Source organism: Phoca vitulina, unplaced genomic scaffold (assembly GCF_004348235.1).
Source record: "Phoca vitulina isolate PV1807 unplaced genomic scaffold, GSC_HSeal_1.0 scaffold92, whole genome shotgun sequence".
NCBI lineage: Eukaryota > Metazoa > Chordata > Mammalia > Carnivora > Phocidae > Phoca > Phoca vitulina.
Genome location: NW_022589795.1, coordinates 215854 through 237661, shown reverse-complemented (window position 1 = coordinate 237661; position 21808 = coordinate 215854). Strand labels below are relative to the sequence as shown.

At 52.2% G+C, this 21808-nt stretch overlaps 2 protein-coding genes across 2 annotated transcripts; both read left to right on the top strand.

Annotated features, from left to right (window-relative positions):
* Positions 1 to 385: 385 nt before the first annotated feature.
* KRT35 (keratin 35) lies at positions 386 to 4013 on the top strand. The gene is made up of 7 exons (XM_032396542.1): positions 386 to 856; positions 1661 to 1743; positions 1939 to 2095; positions 2293 to 2454; positions 2747 to 2872; positions 3355 to 3575; positions 3866 to 4013. The coding sequence occupies exons 1-7, from the start codon at positions 386 to 388 to the stop codon at positions 4011 to 4013; spliced, it is 1368 nt and encodes a 455-aa protein (XP_032252433.1).
* A 5984-nt stretch (positions 4014 to 9997) lies between these two features.
* On the top strand, positions 9998 to 16394 carry KRT32 (keratin 32). The gene is made up of 7 exons (XM_032396551.1): positions 9998 to 10462; positions 11143 to 11225; positions 11389 to 11545; positions 12830 to 12991; positions 13074 to 13199; positions 13873 to 14093; positions 16265 to 16394. Exons 1-7 carry the CDS (start codon positions 9998 to 10000, stop codon positions 16392 to 16394), a joined length of 1344 nt encoding a protein of 447 aa, XP_032252442.1.
* Positions 16395 to 21808: the final 5414 nt, after the last annotated feature.

The following is a 21808-nucleotide window of genomic DNA, read 5'->3' as shown; positions in this document are numbered from 1 at the left end:
CTAGAGAACGTCAAGACTGGGGCTGTGGGTTCCCACACCTCCTAAGGCGGAGGCTGAGATCTGGGCTTGGATGACAAGCCCCTTTGAAGAACTGACGGATACTTGGTCTTCTCGGCAACACGGGGCGGAGGAGACGTCTCGATGTAGCCATCAGTTCAACGGGGCTCCCGTTTTATGAGGCCGGGAAATGTTCGTGGGAAGCTAAATAACAGGGTAATGAGGGGTTCCTATAGAAAGCGGTATTAACTTTAATGAGGAGAAAACCCTTTGTAAAGGGCAACGCCCACTGGAGCAGAGATATAAACCCGGGGTGAAGAGCTGCTTCTCCGCATTGGGGGGCGCCTGGCCTCGAAGACCCATCACTTGTGTCTGGGCTGCCAAGGCCATGGCTTCCAAGGGCCTCAAGGCCAGCTTCTCTTCGGGGTCTCTCAAGGGCCTGGGAGGGGCCGGTGGGGGCTCTGCTCGAGTGTCCATGATGTACTCTAGCAGCTCTTGCAAGCTCCCGAGCCTCTCCCGCGGGGCCCGGAATTTCTCTGCGTGCTCCGTTGGGCTGGGCAGGAGCAGCTGCAGGGCGGCCAGCTGCCTCCCTGCTCTCTGCCTCCCGTCCGGAGGCTTTGCCACCAGCTACAGCCTGGGCGGGGGCTGGTTTGGGGAGGGCATCCTCACCGGCAGCGAGAAGGAGACCATGCAGTCCCTGAACGACCGCCTGGCCAGCTACCTGGAGAAGGTGCGCCAGCTGGAGCGTGAGAACGCCAGCCTGGAGAGCCGCATCCGGGAGTGGTGTGAGCAGCAGGTGCCCTACCTGTGCCCTGACTACCAGTCCTACTTCCGGACCATCGAGGAGCTCCAGAAGAAGGTAGGAGGTTTGGAGAGGCTCTGGCTGCCCAGGAGTCTGATGCCACGAGCCCTGGACTGGAAGCTGGAACACCTGTGCTGGTAGCCCTGCTCCCATGGGGCACTTCAGAGGTCATGGAGCGTGTTCACATCTCTGGCCTCGTCTGCTCCTCCTGACGAGCGAGATATCATTAGCCCATTTTACAGATGAGAACACTGAAGCTCAGGCTGGTTAAATGACTTATTCTAGCTGGTCCAGCTGGCAGCTGGGGGAGCCAGAGCCGGGCTCTATGAACTCACTGGCTGCTAGCATGGTCTATCTCTATGAGTTTTAATTTCTTCATTTTTTTTAAGGTGAGGGGATTGAGCTTGACTTGTCTGGTGCAGATCAGGTTTTCTGTAAAGAACTCAGGGAAGGAGAAGCCCATAGCCCACATCCCCTGAGGGTCCCTGCTGGCTCCTAGGAGGGACCATTTGCGACCAAGGAATCACAGAGTACGCTGTTGTTCATGACCTGCCCTGAGCCCCCAGTGGCCTGGGAGACAGGAAGACAAGAGTTAACCACCATGCCAGTTTTTGCTGCAGCATTTCCACACTCCCCCAGTCTATGCCAGGTTACGGGTCCCAGAGGCACTGCACTGGGAGGGGCTATAGAGGCATCCCGGTCTGATCCCTACTTTGTGCCCGTAAGCCTCATGGAGCCTCAGATGCCAGGAATCCAGGGATGGTTGACTCCCTCCCAAGGAGGTGGCCCTTGCCAACTTTGGGGAGCTCCAGCCAGCAGATTGTCCTTCCTTTCACTGATGTCACTTCTTTATTTCCCCAGACCCTGTGCACCAAGGCAGAGAATGCCAGCCTGGTGGTGCAGATCGACAACGCCAAGCTGGCCGCAGACGACTTCAGAACCAAGTGAGTGTCCTGCTCCCTCCTTGGTTGGGGGCTGGTAGAACTGGACATTGGTGATGCCAGGATGTAGGGTTTTGGCTGCACTAAGTCACTGAGGCATTAAGGTGGGACACACAGAACCAGGGCAGCCTGGGGTGGGATCTGACTTGGACGTAAAAAGGAAACGGAGCTTCAAGCATCCTGTTATGTACCTGCCAGGTACGAGACGGAGCTGTCCATGCGGCAGCTGGTGGAGTCGGACATGAACGGCCTGCGCAGGATCCTGGATGATCTGACCCTGTGCAAGTCTGACCTGGAGGCCCAGGTGGAGTCCCTGAAGGAGGAGCTGCTGTGCCTCAAGAAGAACCACGAGGAGGTGAGCATGGGAAGGAGGTGAACATCGGGAAGGAGGTGAGCATGGGGAAGAAGGTGAGCATGGCGAAGAAGGTGAGCATGGGGGAACAGGTGCACATGGGGGAGCAGGTGGACATGGGGAGCAGGTAGGCATAGGGGAGGAGGGTGAGTGAGGCAGCCAGCTGGGACAGTTAGTGCTGACCCTGATCTGTGCCACAGGAAGTGAACTTGCTGCGCTCCCAGCTTGGTGACCGGCTCAATGTTGAGGTGGACGCTGCCCCACCTGTTGACCTGAACCGTGTTCTGGATGAGATGAGGTGCCAGTATGAGACCCTGGTGGAGAATAACCGCCGGGATGCTGAAGAATGGTTCAACACTCAGGTAGGTAGCTGGAGAGAGTCAGTGTAATAGAGACACAGGGTGGGTCAGACAGAATTGACCTTGGGGCTCCGAATCAGGAAACTGAGTTTGAGCCTCAGCTCTGTTTTGACCTTGCTGCGCACCTTGGGCAGGTTGCTGTCCTCTAAGCAATAATGTCCTCAAAGATGAAATGAATGGGTTGGACTGGGTGTTCTGGAAGGTCCTTCTTGGCTCATGATTCTATGCGGCCTCTGTAGACCTCTGAAGCTGAATCCCGGTGTTCCTGACCAGGTCCTGTGTGTGTATGTTTCAGACCGAGGAGCTGAACCAGCAGGTGGTGTCCAGCTCAGAGCAACTGCAGTCCTGCCAGGCGGAGATCATCGAGCTGAGACGCACGGTCAATGCCCTGGAGATCGAGCTGCAGGCCCAGCAGAGCATGGTGAGCCTGAGGCTTGAGGAGGGCTCCTGGGGCACCAAACCCAGCAGCACATGAGCCCCCTGGGCCTCCATGCTCTGACCACACAGGCAGGCTTCAGGGGTTCAAGTTCTTGAGCATCAGGGACTTTTTGTGTAGGGTGGAATGAGGTCCCAGCCCCCATTCACAAGTGTCCCAGGGGTAAAAGACAGGAGACCTATGGCAACCGACATGTCCCAGGGCAGCAGCTCTGTGTACTTGTGTAAGTACATTCATTCTGAGTAATTATCACGTCCTCAGGGATATCCTTAGTAGGGGGGATACTCTCTAGATCAGGGAGGCTATAGGGGCTAATGGGCTATCTCAAATGAGATGTCCGATTGTGGTTCATCTGGGTTCAAAGTGATTCTCTGAGCTTCTGTTCTTGGATTCTGAGGACTCGCTGAAACCCAGATGGATTAAGTGCATCTTCTCTGACTTCTCACCTTCGTCTTTTGCTGTCACAGCGAGATGCTTTGGAATCTACCCTGGCGGAGACCGAGGCCCGCTACGGCTCCCAGCTGGGCCAGATGCAGTGCCTGATCAGCAACGTGGAGTCCCAGCTGGCTGAGATCAGGAGTGACCTGGAGCGGCAGAACCAGGAGTACCAGGTGCTGCTGGACGTGCGGGCCCGGCTGGAGTGCGAGATCAACACGTACCGAGGCCTGCTGGAGAGCGAGGAGGGCAAGTGAGTGGCATTGCATGCTCGCTCGTCCTGCTGATGCAGTCTACAAAGTTCTGGGGAGACCCCGTGGTGCCTGGGAAGAGCCCAGCATTTGGAGTCAGGAGCCCTGGGGTTTAAGTTCTGGTCTTATTACAAATTCATCATGCAACCCCAGCAAGTCCTTTTTCTCTCTGGGCCTCTGTTTTCCCATTGGTAAAACAAGGGGGCAGGACTGGGTGATTTTTAAGGTGCTCTGAGTTATTGAAAACAGTAACTGGAAAATCACAGTAATCTGAACTTTCTCTTTCTCTTAGGCTGCCCTGTAACCCATGTGCTCCTGACCACTCGTCTGCCAAGTCCTGCCTCCCCTGCCTTCCTGCGGTCTCCTGCGGTCCCGGTGTGGTCCACACCACCTGCAGCCCCCGCCCTATGTGCGTGCCCTGCCCGGGGGGCCGGTTCTGAGAGTGACTGGCCCAGAAAGCCCAGGCTAGTATCCAGGGCCTGGACTTGGCCTCTATTCAACCCTAACCCTAGAGCCTGATCCCCTCTCTCTGTGCAGAGCGTGCTGGGGCCTGGCTCTGAGAGGGCTCACTGCAAATGCATCCCTCCAAGTCTCTCCAAGCCTGTCACGAAGGCTGGCCGTCCCTGAAAGCCTTAACTCCTCATCATTTCAGTGGGTGCCAGCCAGGCTCTCTGTTTTCAGGCTGCCTCTGGGGTCAGGTTTTCCTTCGGGTGCTGTTTTAGTGGGTTCTGGAATGCAGTAGAAGGCTTCTGTGGGCAGAATAATAAAGTGCATTTGGCTTTGGCTCTCTATGCCTAATGGCACTGTTCTGGTGTCCCTGTTGTATGTCTCTGTTGGGTGAAGAGAGGGATGACTCCTGGGCAGATGGATAGGGATGTTTGACCGCGTATGACAGGGGGATGACAGGGTCCCTGTGGCCCTGTTTGGGGTGACTAAGGGCCTCCAATGGGGCTTTTTGCTCAGCGGCTCAGCTTTCCTGATGAAGACGCTTCTCTAAGATTCCCATGTGGTGACCCGTATTACCAGACCTTTTCTACTTCGCTCCTTAGTCTACATGGCCACCCTGGGATCCCAGAGGAGGGTGGATAAAGCCAGGGCCAGTACAAGGTGAAGCATTTTAGGCTCCTTTTCAATTCATGCCTCTGGTTCTCATAAGAGAAGCAATGCGGACATCCCACACCAGCGTATCTTCATTTCATTCCTTCCACTGCGATACTTTCACACAGCCCTCCAACTTGGCAGATCCCCCCAAAACCTACACCCCTGCAGGTGCAAGAGTGAGCCCACCATTGTGACCTCCACCCACAATTCAGATATTCTTGTCCGTAAGAGACTCATCATGTTCTCTGTGCCTTTGGCATCTGATGCTGCACACAGAGCCTTTGGGTACCAGAGCATTTCCGCATGGAAGTGGGAGCTCCCAGCCTCTTGGCCCAAAGATTCTTGTTTATGTCCAGACTGTCCTCCCCCAGTAGACCAGGAAAATGCCAAGCTCCATGGATTCCAATGGGAAATGGTGATGAAGATAAAACTTTCTTAGGTAGAAAGGAAGGCGGGTTGTCTCCAGATAGCCCTGTGCTCCTTATAAGATGCCAAGAGCACCACTATGGAATTTTAGTGATGTTAGGGGAGTTGTAACAGCACACAAGGTGGAGAACGGATTGGGGAAAGACAGGTGACCAAGTGGGCCTAAGACCCCCACCCCTTAAGGGGGCCTGGTATCATTCACCCTGATTCAACTTTAGAGTTGTCCCCTTAATAACCCCCCATAAAGGAGAGCCTGGGGCTTTGGTTTCTCCCAGCCCCCTGGCTCCTGGCATCCTGCACTGCCTTGGCTTTGGTCTTCTTGGAACACCTTGGCTGGTTTTGTTGAGGCTCAGTCACTGGAAGAAGATGATGGTCTCACGATCATTCACTTCATTCAACAAACCTTTGCCGAGCACCTTCCTGGGCCAGACAGTGTGTCAGGTGCCAGGAGCAGGATTGACCCTTGTCAGAGGGAGGCCTTGGGGTGGGAAAAGAAGGGCACCCACTCCTTGCCTCAGTGGTAGAAGGAGGCCTGCTGAAGGGGCCGTGGCGTTAGCGTGAAGAAGACGGGCTCCGAATGTGGAGTCAGACTGACCTGGGTTCAAATCCTGTCCCCAGCACTTACCGCCTGTGGGAGCTTTAGCAGGGGGTGCCCCATTGCTGAGTCTCACTTTCCTCATCAGTAAAACAGAAGCCATGACACTAAACGTACTCTGAGGTCCATACTGCTTTCCCGAGCATTTGCTGGGCCTTTGAAAATGGCTCAATATTGTTGACCGTCTATCCTAGCTAGAGGCCTGGATTGCCCTGAGCCTGGGCATCTGCCTTTTCCCTGTCCAGACTTTCATTTCTGAGCTTTCCTTCCAGACAGCAATGCCTAGCAGCCAAAGTAGAGATGCCGTTCTGTGGCTTATCTTTTCTGATTCGGAGAAAAGTCAGGCTTGGGGGACCTGCAGTCAGCAAGCCGTGCAAGGGTTGAGCACACAGCTCTAGTTAACTCCATGTCCCATCAGCCACACTTCCTCCTTATGACATCCTTTGTGGTCCAAAGCCCTTCCAAACCCATCCTACTTCCCTCCAAGATGCAGCGAACCAGATCCTGCAGAGCCTTGCCTCTTACTATTATTTACGTCATCTGCTTGTGCTCTTTGAATGTAATGCTGTTCCCATTAAGTCAGAGATTCTCAACCTTGGCCGCACTTTGGAATGACGAGCATATAGGTCACTGGTCTGACGCCCAGCAACCCTGACTTAGTTGGTCTCGGATATGGCCTGGGGTTGGGGGTTTAAAAAGCTCCCCAAGTGATTCCAATGTGCAGCCAGGGTTGGGGGTTCCTTTGTCGGCGAGGAGGACCTTCCGGCTTGGCAGCTGGGGGCTCAGGCAGCTCTGCCGTCGCCATCATGCTGGAGGATCCCTGACGGGTGCTTTTGACTATCTCTCAGCTCTGGCTTTTTTCTCTCCTTTAATCTCAAACATCTGCACTGAACTTGAAATTTCAGTTATCATATTTTTAATTCCAGGGAGTTATTTTTTTGTTCTCTGTTCCTCTTTTATAATATCTATCATGACTGCTGGTTCTTAACTCTGAGGTCATTACAAAATACACACACATGTATATATATTAGTGTATTAATAGATTGTTTTAGAGTCCGCGTTGTTTCCGTTTCCCCCAGTTTCCTCTTAACTGTTTTGTTTATTTGCTTGTTTTGTTGTGTCTCTGTCTGTGATGCTGGAAACTTCTCTCAAATGTCTGGGGATCCTTCTGCTTATGTTTGATGACACAACACTATGGACAGGTTGGCAAACTGGCTTTTGGATGGTAGAACTACCTAAATTCAGCTTTGATAAATCTTTTGTCTGGGGTCGGTCTGGTTTTTCAAAGAATGGAAGGAAGGAGACAGTCTAGGGCCAGGCCCCTGCTTGCAACCTACCTATCCTTGTTTATTTTTATTTTTTAAAAGGATTTTATTTATTTGAGAGAGAGAGAGAGCGTGGGAGAGAGAGCACAAGCAGGGGGAGCGGCAGGCAGAGGGAGAAGCAGGCTCCCTGCTGGGCAGGGAGCCCAATGCAGGACTTGATCCCAGGACCCTGAGATCATGACCTGAGCTGGAAGCAGACGCTTAACCGACTGAGCCACCCAGGCACCCCCTACCTCCCCTTGTTTAAATGGGCCCTCCACCCTGGACACAGTCAGCCCCCAGTTCTCACTGGTGTTTCTTCCGCGTTTGCTTCCACTTCCTTGCCCTTCTCTGAGTGACTTTCCCTTCTCTCCCTTTTTCAAATACACTTCTTTGCCCAGTAGTTGGCTTTGGCCTCAGAGGCGTTGGGGTACAGTGGACAGGCTTTGGACTCAGCCAGAACTGAGTTTGAGAACGGGCTGCGCATGCTCCTGCGCTGGGTCCACCTGTCCCGTCCCCATCCTTCACCCGGCCGGGGCTTTGAACATTGCCGTTTTCCTTTTTCACACACACTCTCACGTGAGACCCAGTCCTTCCTCTGTCATGTGAACTGATGCTCATGCCAAGAGTTTGAATTTAGTGGATTTTGCTGAAGGTCTCGCGAACACCACAGAGTGGGACTGCGCTCCACAGCATGGCCCCTCAGCTCCTTCCTGGTATCTGTCCTCCTCGCTCCTGCAACCCTCTCCCCTTCACCCTTTGCTTCCATGATTGTCCTGGGAACTTCCAATTCTTCTCCCTTTTCTCCCTCTGATGTCTTGTCAGCCAACATCCAGGCACTTGGGGTCCCATCTTCTACCCCAAGAACTTAGTGTATTTTTTTAAGTAAAGACAGCTCTGGGACGCCTGGGTGGCTCAGGTGGTTAAGTGTCTGCCTTCGGCTCAGGTCATGATCCCAGGGTCCTGGGATCGAGTCCCTGATCAGGCTCCTTGCTCAGCGGGAAGCCTGCTTCTCCCTCTCCCACTCCCTCTGCTTGTGCGTGTTCTCTCTCTCTCTCTCTCTCTCTCTCTCTGGCAAATAAATAAAATCTTTAAAAAAAAGACCGCTCTTTCTGCAAGAGGAATTCTGGTGGCAGGTATTAAGATCTAGATGCTCCTCCTATACCTTAGTGGTTCTCAAGCCTGCCTGGAGAACTCATTTAACACAGATGGCTGGGCCCCACCCTCAGAGTTTCTGACTCAGTTGGTCTGGGGTGGGCGTGAGGAATTTGCATTTCTAGCACGTTCCTGAGTGATGCTGCTTTCTGGAGGCCACACTTTGAGAACCACTGCTATACCTTCTTACAGTAATAATTATTTTACAGTTTTTTGGGTGAGGATTAAGTGGGCAAATTAATGCCAAGCACCCAGCCTGGTACTTGTATAGATTCAATAAATGCTGGTTATGATTTTGTAGGCTGGTCCAGTGAGTCTCATTCCAACTAGTTGGTATCATCATCATAACCTCCTTCCATCCTGATGCCACTGTCTTCTCTAAATAGTTAATCCAGACAAAAGAATTGGAATTTATGGTTGGTGCAACAAATTTCAGGGAACCGGGCTACATGGCATTTCCCCTTCCCTGGCCCTCTGCCAACCCTTCTAGAAATAGATGAAAAAATAATACAAGTACTTACACCCCAATATCATATTGAGAAGATTAATGAATAAAAAGTGGCTCTCTAACCCCACATATTAAACATGTGATATGTGAGCCCACGGGTATTGTAGGCAGGACTGAAAACCACTGGTCTTGCCTATTGCCAATTTTTTTTTTTTTGAGAGGGAGTGAGGACAAAGGGAGAGGGAGAGAGAGAATCCCAAGCAGCCTCCATGCCCAGTGTGGAGTCCAACTCGGGGCTCAATCTCACGACCCTGAGATCATGACCTGAGCCAAAATCAAGAGTCGGACGCTTAATCACCTGAACCACCCAGGTGCCCCTTGTCTGTTGCTCTCTTAAGAAATGCCCAAGGCTTCTCCTGGCTTAGCTCATCCCAGGGCTGCAGAGGGTCGCTTCTTAAGGGAGCTGATTCACACTGCTCCCCGTCTCTGAGGTCCCGAAATGAGCCCTGCATGGCAGAAAGTAAAAATAGAGCCTGCTGCAGCCTGTCCTCCCCTGTCCTTCAACAAACAATCCTCAAACTCTCGACGTCTGTATGTGGAGCAGTGATAATGAAGGGAGGATCCAGAGATGGTCAAGATAGAGCGTCTGCCTCACGGGGATGGTCCTGAGACTGATTTCCTTTTCTGAGAGAGGGGTCCTCACGTCTCTTTCTGACTAGCATCCAGCTGAAGAGATGCCCCTGATTCTTAGGCTTTCTGTCTGTGTCTTGAGTTTGTTCTCTCTTCCCTGACATCACTTCTTCCCCTGGGTAGGAGGATGATACAGGTTTAGAAGCCTCCGAGGTTCTGTTTCCTATCTCCCTGGATTTATACCACTGCAACTATCCATGCAGCTTCTAGCACCCGCATACTTCCTCCTTGGGGGGCAGGCCTCTCCCCACAGGAAATGCCCTCTTTAAAAGGAACAGCTACTGCCCCACAGAACCACGGCCTTTCTCAGGTGGGGGTGCAGTGGGCAAGACCATTGGTGGCACAGGGCCAGGTGCTGTGGTCCTCTGGCAGCCCCGCCCTGGTAATGAGGCCCCGGACACCGAGCTGATCCTTTGAAGATGTGTCCTGAAGCTCTCCCCTGGTGGTCAATGACAGGAGCCCAGTGTCCTGCTTTAGTCAAATGACTAGCTTCGCCTCTTTTATGGGGAAAGGAACTCCTTATTGGAAACCAATTATGAATTAATTAGCAGCTTCCTCTGGGGCTGAGCATCAACATCAACACCACCCCATGATGACTTTCTAGAGCGAACCCCCTCATTCCAGGGGTATAAAAAGTCCCAAGCAGGTTGGGGTCTGCAGACACTGGCAATCCAGGTGACTGCTGCTGAGAAGGACCTCCCCGACATGCCATCCAACTGTTCAGCTTCCATCAAGAGCTGCCCGAGGCCCTCCTCCGGCTGTTCCAGCAGCCTGAGCTGCCGGCCTGAGCTGTGCCTGGGTTATGTCTGCCAGCCCATGGCCTGCGTGCCTTCTGTCTGCATGCCCACCACCTACCGGCCCACCAGCTGCCTCTCCAAGACCTACCTCTCCGGCTCCTGCTGGCCCAGCAGCTGCCGGCCAACCAGTGGCATCTCCAGCTCTGTGGGCACCTGCAGCTGGTACTGTGAGGGCTCCTTCAATGGCAACGAGAAGGAGACCATGCAGGTCCTGAATGACCGCCTGGCCAGCTACTTGGGGAAGGTGCACCAACTGGAGCGGGAGAACGCAGAGCTGGAGAGCAAGATCCAAGAGGCATGCCAGTCTCAAGTGGCCACCGTGTGTCCTGACTACCAGTCTTATTTCAGGACCATTGAGGAGCTCCAGCAGAAGGTGAGGGCAAGTAGTGAACAGACTCACTGGGAAGGCAACCAGAAGAGCAGAAGAGCTAGCATTCCAGATTTGAATCTTGTTAATTCATTAAGCCACATTCAGGGGAAAGAGACTTCCCTAGAGCATAGGATTAGCTCCTAAGTTGAGCGTTCAGCTAGAGCCCTTAACATGGAAGAAGTCTGGGATTTAGTCTCCATTCTACTGCTGCATGACTTTGGGAGGGCCCTGCCCTTCCCTAGACCTCAGTTTCCTCATCTGTAAACTGGGGATAATAAGAGTTCTCACCTGGTGGGGCTGTCACAGGATTCCACGAATCGAGGCAGGTGAAGTGTTTAACACAACCTCTGGTACATGGTGAGTTTTCAGTAAATGTTAGTGGTTGTTAAGGCTCTGTCTGTCCCATGAATGACTTCAGACTTAATGGGATTCTTTCTTTCCACATTGTTCATTGCAACCAAATGGGGCATTTGGATTTATGAAGACCTAGGTGCTTAAAAAATAAATCCCATGTTTTCCAAGGACTAGCAGTTCACCAACTATTCCCCAGGGCTCTAGGGAAGAGGGGCTTCTGCAAGGATGATTCCCAGGCTGCTGAGCCCTCTCAGCTACTGGCTTCTCATTTGGGTTCTTTCTCCTTTTTCTTGTCCTGAATTAACCCCCTCTTGTGCATTGGCCCCCAGGTTCTGTGCACCAAGGCAGAGAATGCCAGGATGGTCATGCACATTGATAACGCCAAGCTTGCTGTGGACGACTTCAGGACCAAGTGAGTTTGGCCGGGGGATGGGGGCGCCTCCTCTCCCTGCACATCTTTGGGGGCAGCTCTCCATTAGTTTCAGAGAGGGCTGGAGAAGCCCCCGCATTTCCAGGGCTTCCCTGATTTCTGTGTTCAGCACCAGCGCTCAGCTGCTGACCCTGCCCTTGCACAGGTACGAGACGGAGCTGTCCATGCGGCAGCTGGTGGAGGCCGACACGAATGGCCTGCGCCGGATCCTGGACGAGCTGACCCTGTGCAAGGCCGACCTGGAGGCCCAGGTGGAGTCCCTGAAGGAGGAGCTGCTGTGCCTCAAGAAGAACCATGAACAGGTGAGCCCTAAAGTCAAGCTGACGTGGCCCTGGGAAGCTGAGTGGGAAGAATGTGAGGTTTTGGGGTTGAAATTCCCAGGGGTGCCATGTAATGTTTCTGGGACTTGCCCAATTTACTGAACCTTTCTGAGGCTCCTCGTCTGTAAAACAGAGTGGCACTATCACACAGGCTGCTGTGAGCTTTAAGGGAGTCCAGGGGTGTGAAACACCTGTCACTTGGTCCGGGCTCAGAGAGGCGAGCAACCTTCTCTTCTGCATCGTGGTCTTTTGTGACTGCCAGATGCTCGCGGTGACTGCACGTGTTTTTCTCATGCAAGCATTGAGAAAACATTCTGGGGCTGTAGTGGTACCTGACGGCCTGAGGGGGTTGTGTTCCAGAACTCGCATGCAATGGCCTGTCCATCTCTGCCAGGCTTGGCTGTTGGGGTGACCCCCATCCTTCCAAGGGAGGGTCGAGTGCGGTGGTTTTCTTTTTTCTGTCCCCACCCTGTTCTTCCACTCTCCTGTTTGCATATAATATACTTGATATAAAAGTCACAGGTCTTTATTTTCTGATTTCCCCCCTCATCTCCTGCAGGTCCTCGGAGGGTGATTCCTCCACCCTGGGCACCCGTGTGCTGCAAAGCCCACCAGAGCTCTGGTGTCTCCCCGCCCACCCCCCTCTCTCAGTTGACTCTCAACCCCTTGACTTGGGATTTGAAAGAACAAGGGTCTCTGAATCCTGGCTGGGTTTCCTTAGGCTTAAATGTAAAGTAACAATCAGTTACCGCATACTCACTCAGTGCCCTAAGGTAGCTGACTCATCCTATTTAAATCAGTGAGCTGGGAACCGCACTGGGAGGCCAATGATGAGGCATCATCACACACCCCGGGGCAGCCTCCGAGACAACTTTCTCTCCTTGGCAGCCAAGCCTAGGGAGGCGCCTGCTCCACTCGGGCCTTGAACCAAGTAAAGCCAGACTCCTGCTGCCCTCCGTCCCAGATGAACACGGGCTGGGAGGGTGGCTGGGAATGCAGGGGCACGGGTTTCCCTTTGTAGCCCAAGGAGATCAAACAAATCCCGACGTTGCTCTCGGCTTCTGCCAAAGTGACAGGAAGAGCGATGGGGTGCTTCTGCCCTTATGGGAGTGTCCGGCTGGAGCTGGAAGACCACAGGGCATGCTGCAGAGTGGACTGCAATCCTCAAAGGGCCCCTCTGACATAGACATCTTAGCATCTTTTGTTCCATCATTTTATGTCTCCCAGGGGTGGTGACCATGTGACTTCATGCTTGTGCCTTTTCAGGAAGTCAGTGCCCTCCGATACCAGCTGGGGGACCGCCTTAACGTTGAGGTAGACGCTGCACCCCCCGTGGACCTGAACAGGCTGCTGGAGGAGATGCGGTGCCAGTATGAGACTGTGGTGGAGACCAACCTCAGGGACGTGGAGGAATGGTTCAACACGCAGGTGGGCCTCTCGCAGGTGGGGCCGGCCTCCCTAGTGTCCCTGAGAAGGTACTCCTGCCCTTCTTCTGTCTCCCCCATTGCAGATGGAGGAGCTTAATCAGCAGGTGGCCACGAGCTCCGAGCAGCTTCAGAGTTACCAGTCAGACATCATTGATCTGAGACGAACTGTCAACACGCTGGAGATCGAGCTGCAGGCCCAGCACAGCCTGGTGGGTCCTGGATCCCAGGTGGCATTGCACTTAGGTGCAGGCATCCAGGAGGGAGGAGGAGGCCCAGATTCAGCCACCATGGTTGCTTGCCCAGCTGATGTCTCCTAGAGGGAGTTTCTCCCCAGACCCAGCACAGAGATCAAAGGGGCATGTCTCACATCTGACATGGGGCAGGTGGACACTTGTTCTCTGCTTGGTCTGTCCTTCCAAACCTATGCTGCCTATTGGAGTGATAACACTTCCCATGCTCAGGTTCCTCTCTGGATGAGTGAAATCATAGTCTCTGGAGGTGGGGCCCGGGCACCAGGATTTTCTAAAAGCTCCCATGTGACTTTAATGTGCAGCCAGGGCTGAAGACCATGGATCTAAATAATGCCATAGGGGATGAGCCTGGTGAACCTCAGATCCAACGTGTAAAGCCAGACTGAGGATGAAGAAGGAATAAGGGATTTAGGATCACATGGACCTGGGTTCAAATTCTAGACTTGATACCGACCAGCTGCTTAAGTTTGAATAACTCACTCAGCCTTTTTGGGGTTAGTTTCCACAGTGACTTAGGTGGGGAGGGGTCATTCCCAACCCCAAAGAGAGAGGTGGCTCTTCTTGAGCTCTTCTTTCTGAACCAGGAAAATACATCTACTCCTCCACTATTTTGTCTTTCCCTTTGCCTTAGAGGGACTCTCTGGAATCCACCCTGGCGGAGACCGAGGCCCGCTACGGCTCCCAGCTGGCCCAGATGCAGTGCCTGATCAGCAACGTGGAGGCCCAGCTGGCTGAGATCAGGTGTGACCTGGAGCGGCAGAACCAGGAGTACAAGGTGCTGCTGGACGTCAAGGCCCGGCTGGAGTCAGAGATCGCCACGTACCGGGGCCTGCTGGAGAGCGAGGACTGCAAGTGAGTGGGCCCCGCTGGGGCTGTATAGATGCGGGCAAGGGTTGGAGGAGGCCATGGGAAGCAACTGGGCCTACCCATGAGTTAGAGCCCTCTCATGATTAAGAAGCAGTTGGAAAGCTGCTATGACCCAAAGAAAGTCAGGCAGGTGTTCATGCTGCCATCCCAAACCTGGCCCATTGGGGAGACCATTGTGTTCCTTTCTGTGTCAGCAAACTCCTTCCAAGGGCTTCCCAGGTGCGGGGCACCATGGGGGACGTGGGGCTAGATGGTGACAAGGCCTCTGCTCTCAGGTTGTTTCCATCTGTTTAGGGAGACAGGCAAGCAACTGGAGCTCATACTTGGGGGAAAGGTTTTCTGCACTTGGGAGGACATGGGTAGCTTAGTGTGATCAAGCTGTGGTGGGAAGGAGGACAGGAAAGATTGGTGAGGCCCATCCCTGAAAACCATGAAGGCCATGCTGGGGAGGGAGGACCTTATTTCTTTCTTTCTTTTTTTTTTTTTTTAAAGATTTTATTTATTTATTTAACAGAGACAGAGATAGCGAGAGCAGGAACACAAGCAGCGGGAGTGGGAGAGGGAGAAGCAGGCTTCCCCTCGAGGAGGGAGCCCGATGTGGGACTCGATCCCAGGACCCTGGGATCATGACCTGAGCCGAAGGCAGATGCTTAACGACTGAGCCACCCAGGCACCCAGGAGGACCTTATTTCATAGGCAATTGAAAAGTCTAATTTTTTTGGGGGGGGGAGGAAATGATAGAATTTGCTCAACTGCCTATCTCCCCAGTGAGATGGTAAACACCTAGAACTCAGAGACATTATAAATTCTTTTTACCTCCTGCACCTGGCACGTAGTAAATGCTCAGTAATGTTTCTTGACTGAGTCCGTGAAGGCTCAAAGCTGCTCTTTAGGAAGATGGTACGGATGCCTGCAGGAAGGACAGAGTAGAGGGAGGAGGGTCCAGGCAAGGAACGTGTTCAGGAGGCCATGGCCATGGTCTGGGTAAACAGTGGGAAGGGTTGGAAGCTGGGCAGTGCAGATAGGCTCAGTAGGGCCTGGTGGTCACCTGGGCGCAGGACACCTCAGGACAGTGGACACCTGGTGGGCTGATTGCTGTTGCAGGCAGTTTCTTATTCAGCATTCAGCCTTGCTTTTCTGTCATTCGCTCTCACCCTCCGGGGCAAGAGTTGCAAAGTTAAATACTCTTCAAGGAGCAGGCTGTTAACGTGCATGAGTGACACGGCTCACTGTGGGGCTGTGGAGGACCAGAGAGCTATGCCTAGTCCAATGAGGGCACTGCCCCCACCCCCCAAGGCTGTTTCTACCGTGTGAGATGCAGATCCAGTATGGTTGGGTCTTTTGATTGTTCAAGAGAAGCTGGGGATCTGGATGTCTTTTAAATATTAAATTCTTCTGATTTTTAAGTATCTTCAACAAATTAAAAAAAATACAGTGCCGTCCATATGAAACATATTTCAGGCTGGATGTTGTCCCTGGGCACCTGTCCAGTTTCTGGGCTATTTGGCTCCCATCTACTGTCCAGGGTGTTGTTTCTGGTTTTGAGCCCACACCTGTCGGTCTCTGAGATCATCCTTTCTCCTTTTGCCATGTATTCCTTCTGTATGAATTACTTAGTTCCTCTTAGTCAACAACACTCTTATGACACGCCTGCTCCTGGCCGGGTTTGCAGGGTTCGCATTCATATGTGGCTGCTGACCTCACTGTTTAATGGGGAAACGGACCGTGACAGAATAACCACCAATCACTCTGGGAGGAGGCACAGGGTACCCCTGGGGGACTTGATACAGAGAGATCAGGGAGGGCCTCAAGGAGGATGTGACAGTTGAGTTGAAGTTCGAAGCTGTTCTTCATCATGGCCATGTGGAATCACTGAAGGTTTTAGGCAGGGAGGGGCATGCTTCTATTTGTGTTGTAGAAGATCGCTCTGCCCTCGAAGTTGATAGTGGTTAGGAGGGGCAAGAGAGGGGCTGGGGAGACCAGTGAGGGGGCCACTGGGGTCATACAGGCAAAGGTGATGGAGGTGGGACTAGGGAGGCTGAGTGGAGAAGGTGAGCAGTGGGTGAGTTTGAGAGGCGTCTGGGGGGCAGAACCACGACACGTGTTGCTGAGTTGGACTTTTTTCTAATCCTGCCCCACGTGCCTTTCTTCCACAGGTTGCCCTGTAACCCATGCTCCACTCCCTCCTGTCCCCCTTGTGCACCTTCCCCCAGCATGCCCCGCACCATCTGTGTGCCCCGCACCGTCTGCGTGCCTTGTGTGCCCTGCCCTCCGGGCCGCTACTGAAGTCCCTCAGCATCGATGGATCCTGGAGAGACCCGAGCTGGGTGCCTGGAGCCTTCTCAGGCAGAGTCTGACCACGGTCAGGGGCCAGCAAGGAAGCCCTCCAGCAGCTGCCCTGGGAGGTGAGCTGCGTGCAACATGCTCTGATCTGCAGGGGGCGCCCTAGCCCCCACTTCTTAGAAGATGCTTCTCACTTCCACCTGCCCATTACTCTCTTTGCTGATGTTTCTGGTTGTCTCTTCTGCCTCAAGAACATATTCTTTTAACTGGAAAATAAAGCCCCATCCAGTGGCCCTGCAAGCATATCTTTCTCTGTTTGTCGCTTTGTTGCTGTATTCTCCAGCCAGCTCTACTCAGTTGGGCTCAAGAGGAATGTGCCCAAATTCTATATTTATTTTTATGCCCCGTCTGTTTCCACAGAGGCTTGGGAGGCACTCGCTAGAAAGTCCTGCATGCCATAAATAGTTAAAGCCAGGCAATCGGTCCAGAGCCAAGTAATAAAAGAATAAAGAGAAGAGGGAGATAATTATGCCAGAAACCTAGACCAAACTACTGTAATTGAGAATAATACTGTTATAACCCCACCCCTCCACCTCATTACAACTGGTACAATGGGATCATTCATTCATTCATTCAAATAACCTTCACTAATGGCCTCCTACGTGCAGATTTGGCATTAGGGGCTGGCTAAGCCCTGGGTAGTCCTCCAGACATTTTGTTAATGCCCCATTTACACCTTGCGACAATCTGTGAGAAAGATACCATTATTTTCTTTTTGTAAATGAGGAAGCTGAGACCCAGAGAGGTTAAGAAACTGGCCCAAGTTCACACAACTAGTAAGAAGTAGACCCAGGACTCAGTATAGGCTGTTAGGCCCCAGGGATATTCAAGCAATTCATAATTCTGAGTCCTCATATTTGCAAGCTACAGCTGGGTGCGGGGGCTACAAAAAAATGCAAGGGATCCCCGCTGTCCAGATGCCGAGGATTGGAGAGGGGGCTGAGGCCAGGGTGTGAAAGACCCCACTCTTCCTCAATAAGGGCCAGATGATGATGATGATGATGATGATGATAATAATAGTAATAATAATAATAATATCCATGACTACCACTTACTGAGCACTTACGATGCACCTGGTACTGTGCTGAGCATATTACATAAACCAGCCTATAGCACCTTGCACAACCACCGTGTAAGGGAGACATCGTGTCCATTTTAGAAAAGAGACACCGAGGAGTGGAGGATGGGTTAGCCAGTTGCCCAAAGTTACATGCAAGGACAAAGATTCGAACCCAGGTCCGTTTGCTTCCACTGAAGCATTTATTCGAACCACTCTGCTAGACGGCCACATTCCTACCTAGAAAGAGCACACACTAGCAAAGACTGGGAGAAAGTACTAGTGTGGGGAGAGCAGGAAGGGCCTCACGCAGCTGGTGGCATTTGAGATGGGCCTGAATGTCTACAGAGCAAATGAGAGGTAGACGTGCATGGGGCCTGCATGGAAGCAGCGGTCCTGCTCAAGAGGCCTTGAGTGGCTAGAGCAGCAGGAGTCCCTGTGGAAGCCTGGCTGGAATAAAGCTCATGTGGTAGGAAGGTATCAGACCATGGTGGGTGGTCGGGTACCCCAGAAAGAGCCTGGACTCCATCCTGAAGGCAGCAGGAGGGCTGCTGCGGGTTCTGAGCCCCAGGATGGCATGGCCGGAGTGATATTTTAGAATGTTTCACCAAGGAGTGTTTCAAAAGGATGGCTGAGGGGCAGGGGGAAAGCTGATAGGAGTGTGTGGAAGAAGCTAAGGAGACCTCAACTCAGGTTGTGACAGTGGGAAGGTCAGTGTGAGAGGCTCAGTAAAGGACCCGACTTGGCAAGGCTAGCCATGGCAGATGAAGAGGAGAGTGCCAGAAATGGGAATCTCGCACACCTTTCTGAACCTCAACTTCCAAACACACTGTTCTTCCTTAATGAGCTGAGGTGATGTTTCTATTAAAGATCTGCCCTCTGGACTTGCCAAGAAATGATGAGAGACGGATTGGCTCCCGCAGCTGCCTGGGGCTCTCGGGACATGATGCTGCACGCAGGCCTGGCAGGCAGGGTCGTGAGCCTGACAGGAGACACAAACACACTGCTTAGCCAGCTGTGGTTCCTGAGTGTGGAGGTGAGGGTAAAATTTCAGTGAGCTGGGATGCCAAGGGAGAGGAGCTTCTGGCCAACTGGATATTCTCATAACTGAGTACCAACCAGCGGTCCTTCTTGATTTCAAGCCCTGCGTAAATTTGCCTAGAATGTGCTTAGCTTGATAAACACAGTAGACTGAACAGAACCAGATCTTGGGTTCTAAAATCCTAGGACTGTTCTGTCCAATATGGTAGCCACAAACTATAGGTGGCTATTGAATTTTTAATTAAATAAAATGGAAAATTCAGTTCCTCAATTGTACAACCCACATTTCAAGTGCTCAATACCTACATGAGGCTAAGGGTACCATACTATAGAGTGCAGATGTAGACTATTTCCATTATTCCAGAAAGTTCTATTTGCCAGCACTGTCCTAAACTGTCAGAATCATAAGGAACCTTCCAGATGATCTGGCCCAGTCTCTTCCATGTACAGATGGGGACTCTAAGGCCCAGAGAGCTGGAAAGATGTGCTCATAGACATACAACCAACAGGTGGGAATCGAAATCTAGGGGGTCTCTCTGAGCCCTTTATGTTTTTTCCAAGCACCAAGGTTTATTTTTATTTCAGGCAAATAAATATTTTTCCTTTCTCCTCCTTCCATGTCCTTAAGAACAGAGGCATTTTCTCTGAGATGCTGAAACTCCATCCTGGGACTATATTTCCCCTTTAAAAAAATAACTGGAAACCACCAAACTCAGAATCTCCTTATCCTTGGAGCATGTGGCTCAGTAAGAGCACAGACCCCAGGCTGTGGCCAGAGCTGTAGCAATCAGACAGGGGTTGCAGGTCAGGAGTCCAGGCCCCTGGGTCTTTGGGGACTTCTGCAGGCTCCTTTTCCCTCAGAGCATACTGTCCAACCCAACCGGGTCCCTGTTTCCACCCTTGTGTGTCATCTGACTTGCCAAGACCTGTCTGACCACCGAAATGCCTGTTAAATCTTTTTATATGATACCAAGCTCGGAGTGCTGCCCCCTCTGCTGGACATGGATGGCCACCATCTTCTGTGTTCGGATGGTGCTTCCAAGCGAGAGAGGTTTCGAGTTATCCTCCTGCCTAGCCCATCTCTCTTTTCTGTTGGATGAAAAAGCCATGGGTGTAGACTTTGGGAAATATTTATGCCCACCAGCACCAGGACCTCCTGGAAAGTGGACCCAGTGCTACACATATGCGGATTCTCAGAGGAACTCTGTCCTCATATCAAAGTATTTGGATTTAATTAACTCCAGTTTATAGGAAAACTTAGGCAGGACCACAGTAAAGTAATAAAACCGTTGGCGTATTTGATGTTTGAGAGAAACTCCCACAGGTAGCAGGATCTTCCCTGAGTGGGGACTGGAAAAGTAAGGACGTGTGTTTCAAAGATGTGACTTCCCCTGAAGCCATTAAGGAGACTGGTGCACAGCGTTAGGCCTGCCTCTCACTGCCCTAGAGCAAGGCCCCCTTCACGGGGTCGGAGTGAGGGCCAACCAGGGCAGAACTGGCTTCAGGGAAGCTTCCAGAAAAGAAAGGCCCAGTGGTCAGACACACTGACTGGGAGAATAACCAAGATAGTTTGTGGACTGAATTACACTGAATGGGACCTTCCCTATGATATTGGAAAAACTTCTGCAATATGATCAGGAAAGGAGATGCTGGGTGAAAACTGGGAAGATCATGAATAACAAAACAATTCTTTGTGTGTTTCGTAGATTTCAGCACATGCACGCAATGATCTCAATTTGGCTAAATAGAAATTTCCTAAGATCGTTTGAATTTTATCTTTTTGAGCAATTGGTCAAGATAAATTCGTTTCCAAAAAGTCCTCTCTCTAAGCCCTAATTAAGTAACCAAATACACCAATGAGCGTCTTGCCACAAGGGAAACCACAGCAGCGACTTTGGCTTCACAAAACCTGTGCTGGGATCCCAGTCCCACCGCCACTAGCAGTGTGATTGTGGCGGGTCTCCTAAGCTCCGTGCATCGCAGTCTCCTTCTCCCCGTGGAAAGGCGGGTAATTCTACCTCCTCCACAGAGTCAGTGGGACAGAATGCATCTCAACTGTCCATCATGATGTCTGGCATACCCTAAGGGCTCAATTAATGTTGGTTAAAGAAAATCTGCGTCGGCAACAAGTGCCCCTGTCTATGGAAGCTGAGTCATTTTTCAGCGCCATTTCACACAGAAATTTCAGAAAGAACAGGGGTAGAAGCACCAGCAACACCACCACACCAACCACCACCGTCTAGGCCCCTTTGCTTTGCTCTGAGGTTGAAGAGCATCTGGATGGACTTCCGGTCTCTGTCTAAATACCTCCGTGCAGTGGAGGGTCCAGTGTCCAAGGTCCAGTGTCCACTTCTGGAGTCCACCCATGTGAGGCCCTTCCCCTGCCCCAGCCCTCTGGCTCCAGGGCAGGCCAACATGCTCCCCACATGCTCTGAGGGATCCAATTTTTAGGCCTCATTCATTGTGCTGCATAGAGCAGGGTTGGCAAGTGACAGCTCACAGGTCACATCCAGCTGTTGCCTGTTTTGGTCATTAAAGTTTTACTGGAACACGCCCTCCCCCCCCTTTGCTTCCATACCATCTAAGTCTGCCCTGTGGCACAATGTGGAGTTGAGCAGTTGTAGTGCAAACAGCCTTGTATGGCCTGCAAAACCCGAAATATTCACCAGTTGGCCTTTTAATAGGACATGTTTGGTGTAGAGGAAAGAGAACGTGCTGGAGTCAGGAGTCCTGGGCCACAGTCTGGACTCTGGGGCTGATGTGCTCTGTACCCCTGAGGAGCTCACAGCCCCTCTTGTCTCTGGCTGAAGCAGGAAGGGGTTGAAGTCACTCTAATTTTTCTCTAGTTCCAACACCTTTGCACCCCTGTGTTCTACTGCTTGGTCTTTCTGGGGCTTGGGCGCTGCATGTCTGGGTGGCAGAATGTCTTCAATCCACACACCACTCCCTCAGGCAACACACAAGGGCATCCTGTGACCTGTACCCCACAAGCCCCACGTAGCACCTCCTCCTTGAGCCCACCCCTTGTGCCCATCAGAGGCTGCCAGGGTAGCAGCAGATCCTGTACATGGGGGCAGTGGGGATCCTCCCATTGCTGCAGATGAGAGGGACGCAGGAAGTCAGAGACTCACCTGTGGCTGACGCCCACTTACGAATGGCTCATCTCTGAGGTGGGGCGCCCCTGTGGCTCTGCAGCTTCTCATGACTTCCACGTGTGTTTTGACTTCCCAGTTTTCTTAGTGGGGCCATTTTCCTTTGG

Bases quoted from the DNA above. Each gene is read 5' to 3' on its own strand.
- KRT32 (XM_032396551.1), top strand. From the start codon at position 9,998: ATGCCATCCAACTGTTCAGCTTCCATCAAGAGCTGCCCGAGGCCCTCC. The intron at 11,226-11,388 runs GTGAGTTTGGCC...GCCCTTGCACAG, and splicing joins GTGGACGACTTCAGGACCAA to GTACGAGACGGAGCTGTCCA. The intron at 13,200-13,872 runs GTGGGTCCTGGA...CCTTTGCCTTAG, and splicing joins TGCAGGCCCAGCACAGCCTG to AGGGACTCTCTGGAATCCAC.
- KRT35 (XM_032396542.1), top strand. From the start codon at position 386: ATGGCTTCCAAGGGCCTCAAGGCCAGCTTCTCTTCGGGGTCTCTCAAG. The intron at 857-1,660 runs GTAGGAGGTTTG...TTATTTCCCCAG, and splicing joins TCGAGGAGCTCCAGAAGAAG to ACCCTGTGCACCAAGGCAGA. The intron at 3,576-3,865 runs GTGAGTGGCATT...TCTTTCTCTTAG, and splicing joins CTGGAGAGCGAGGAGGGCAA to GCTGCCCTGTAACCCATGTG.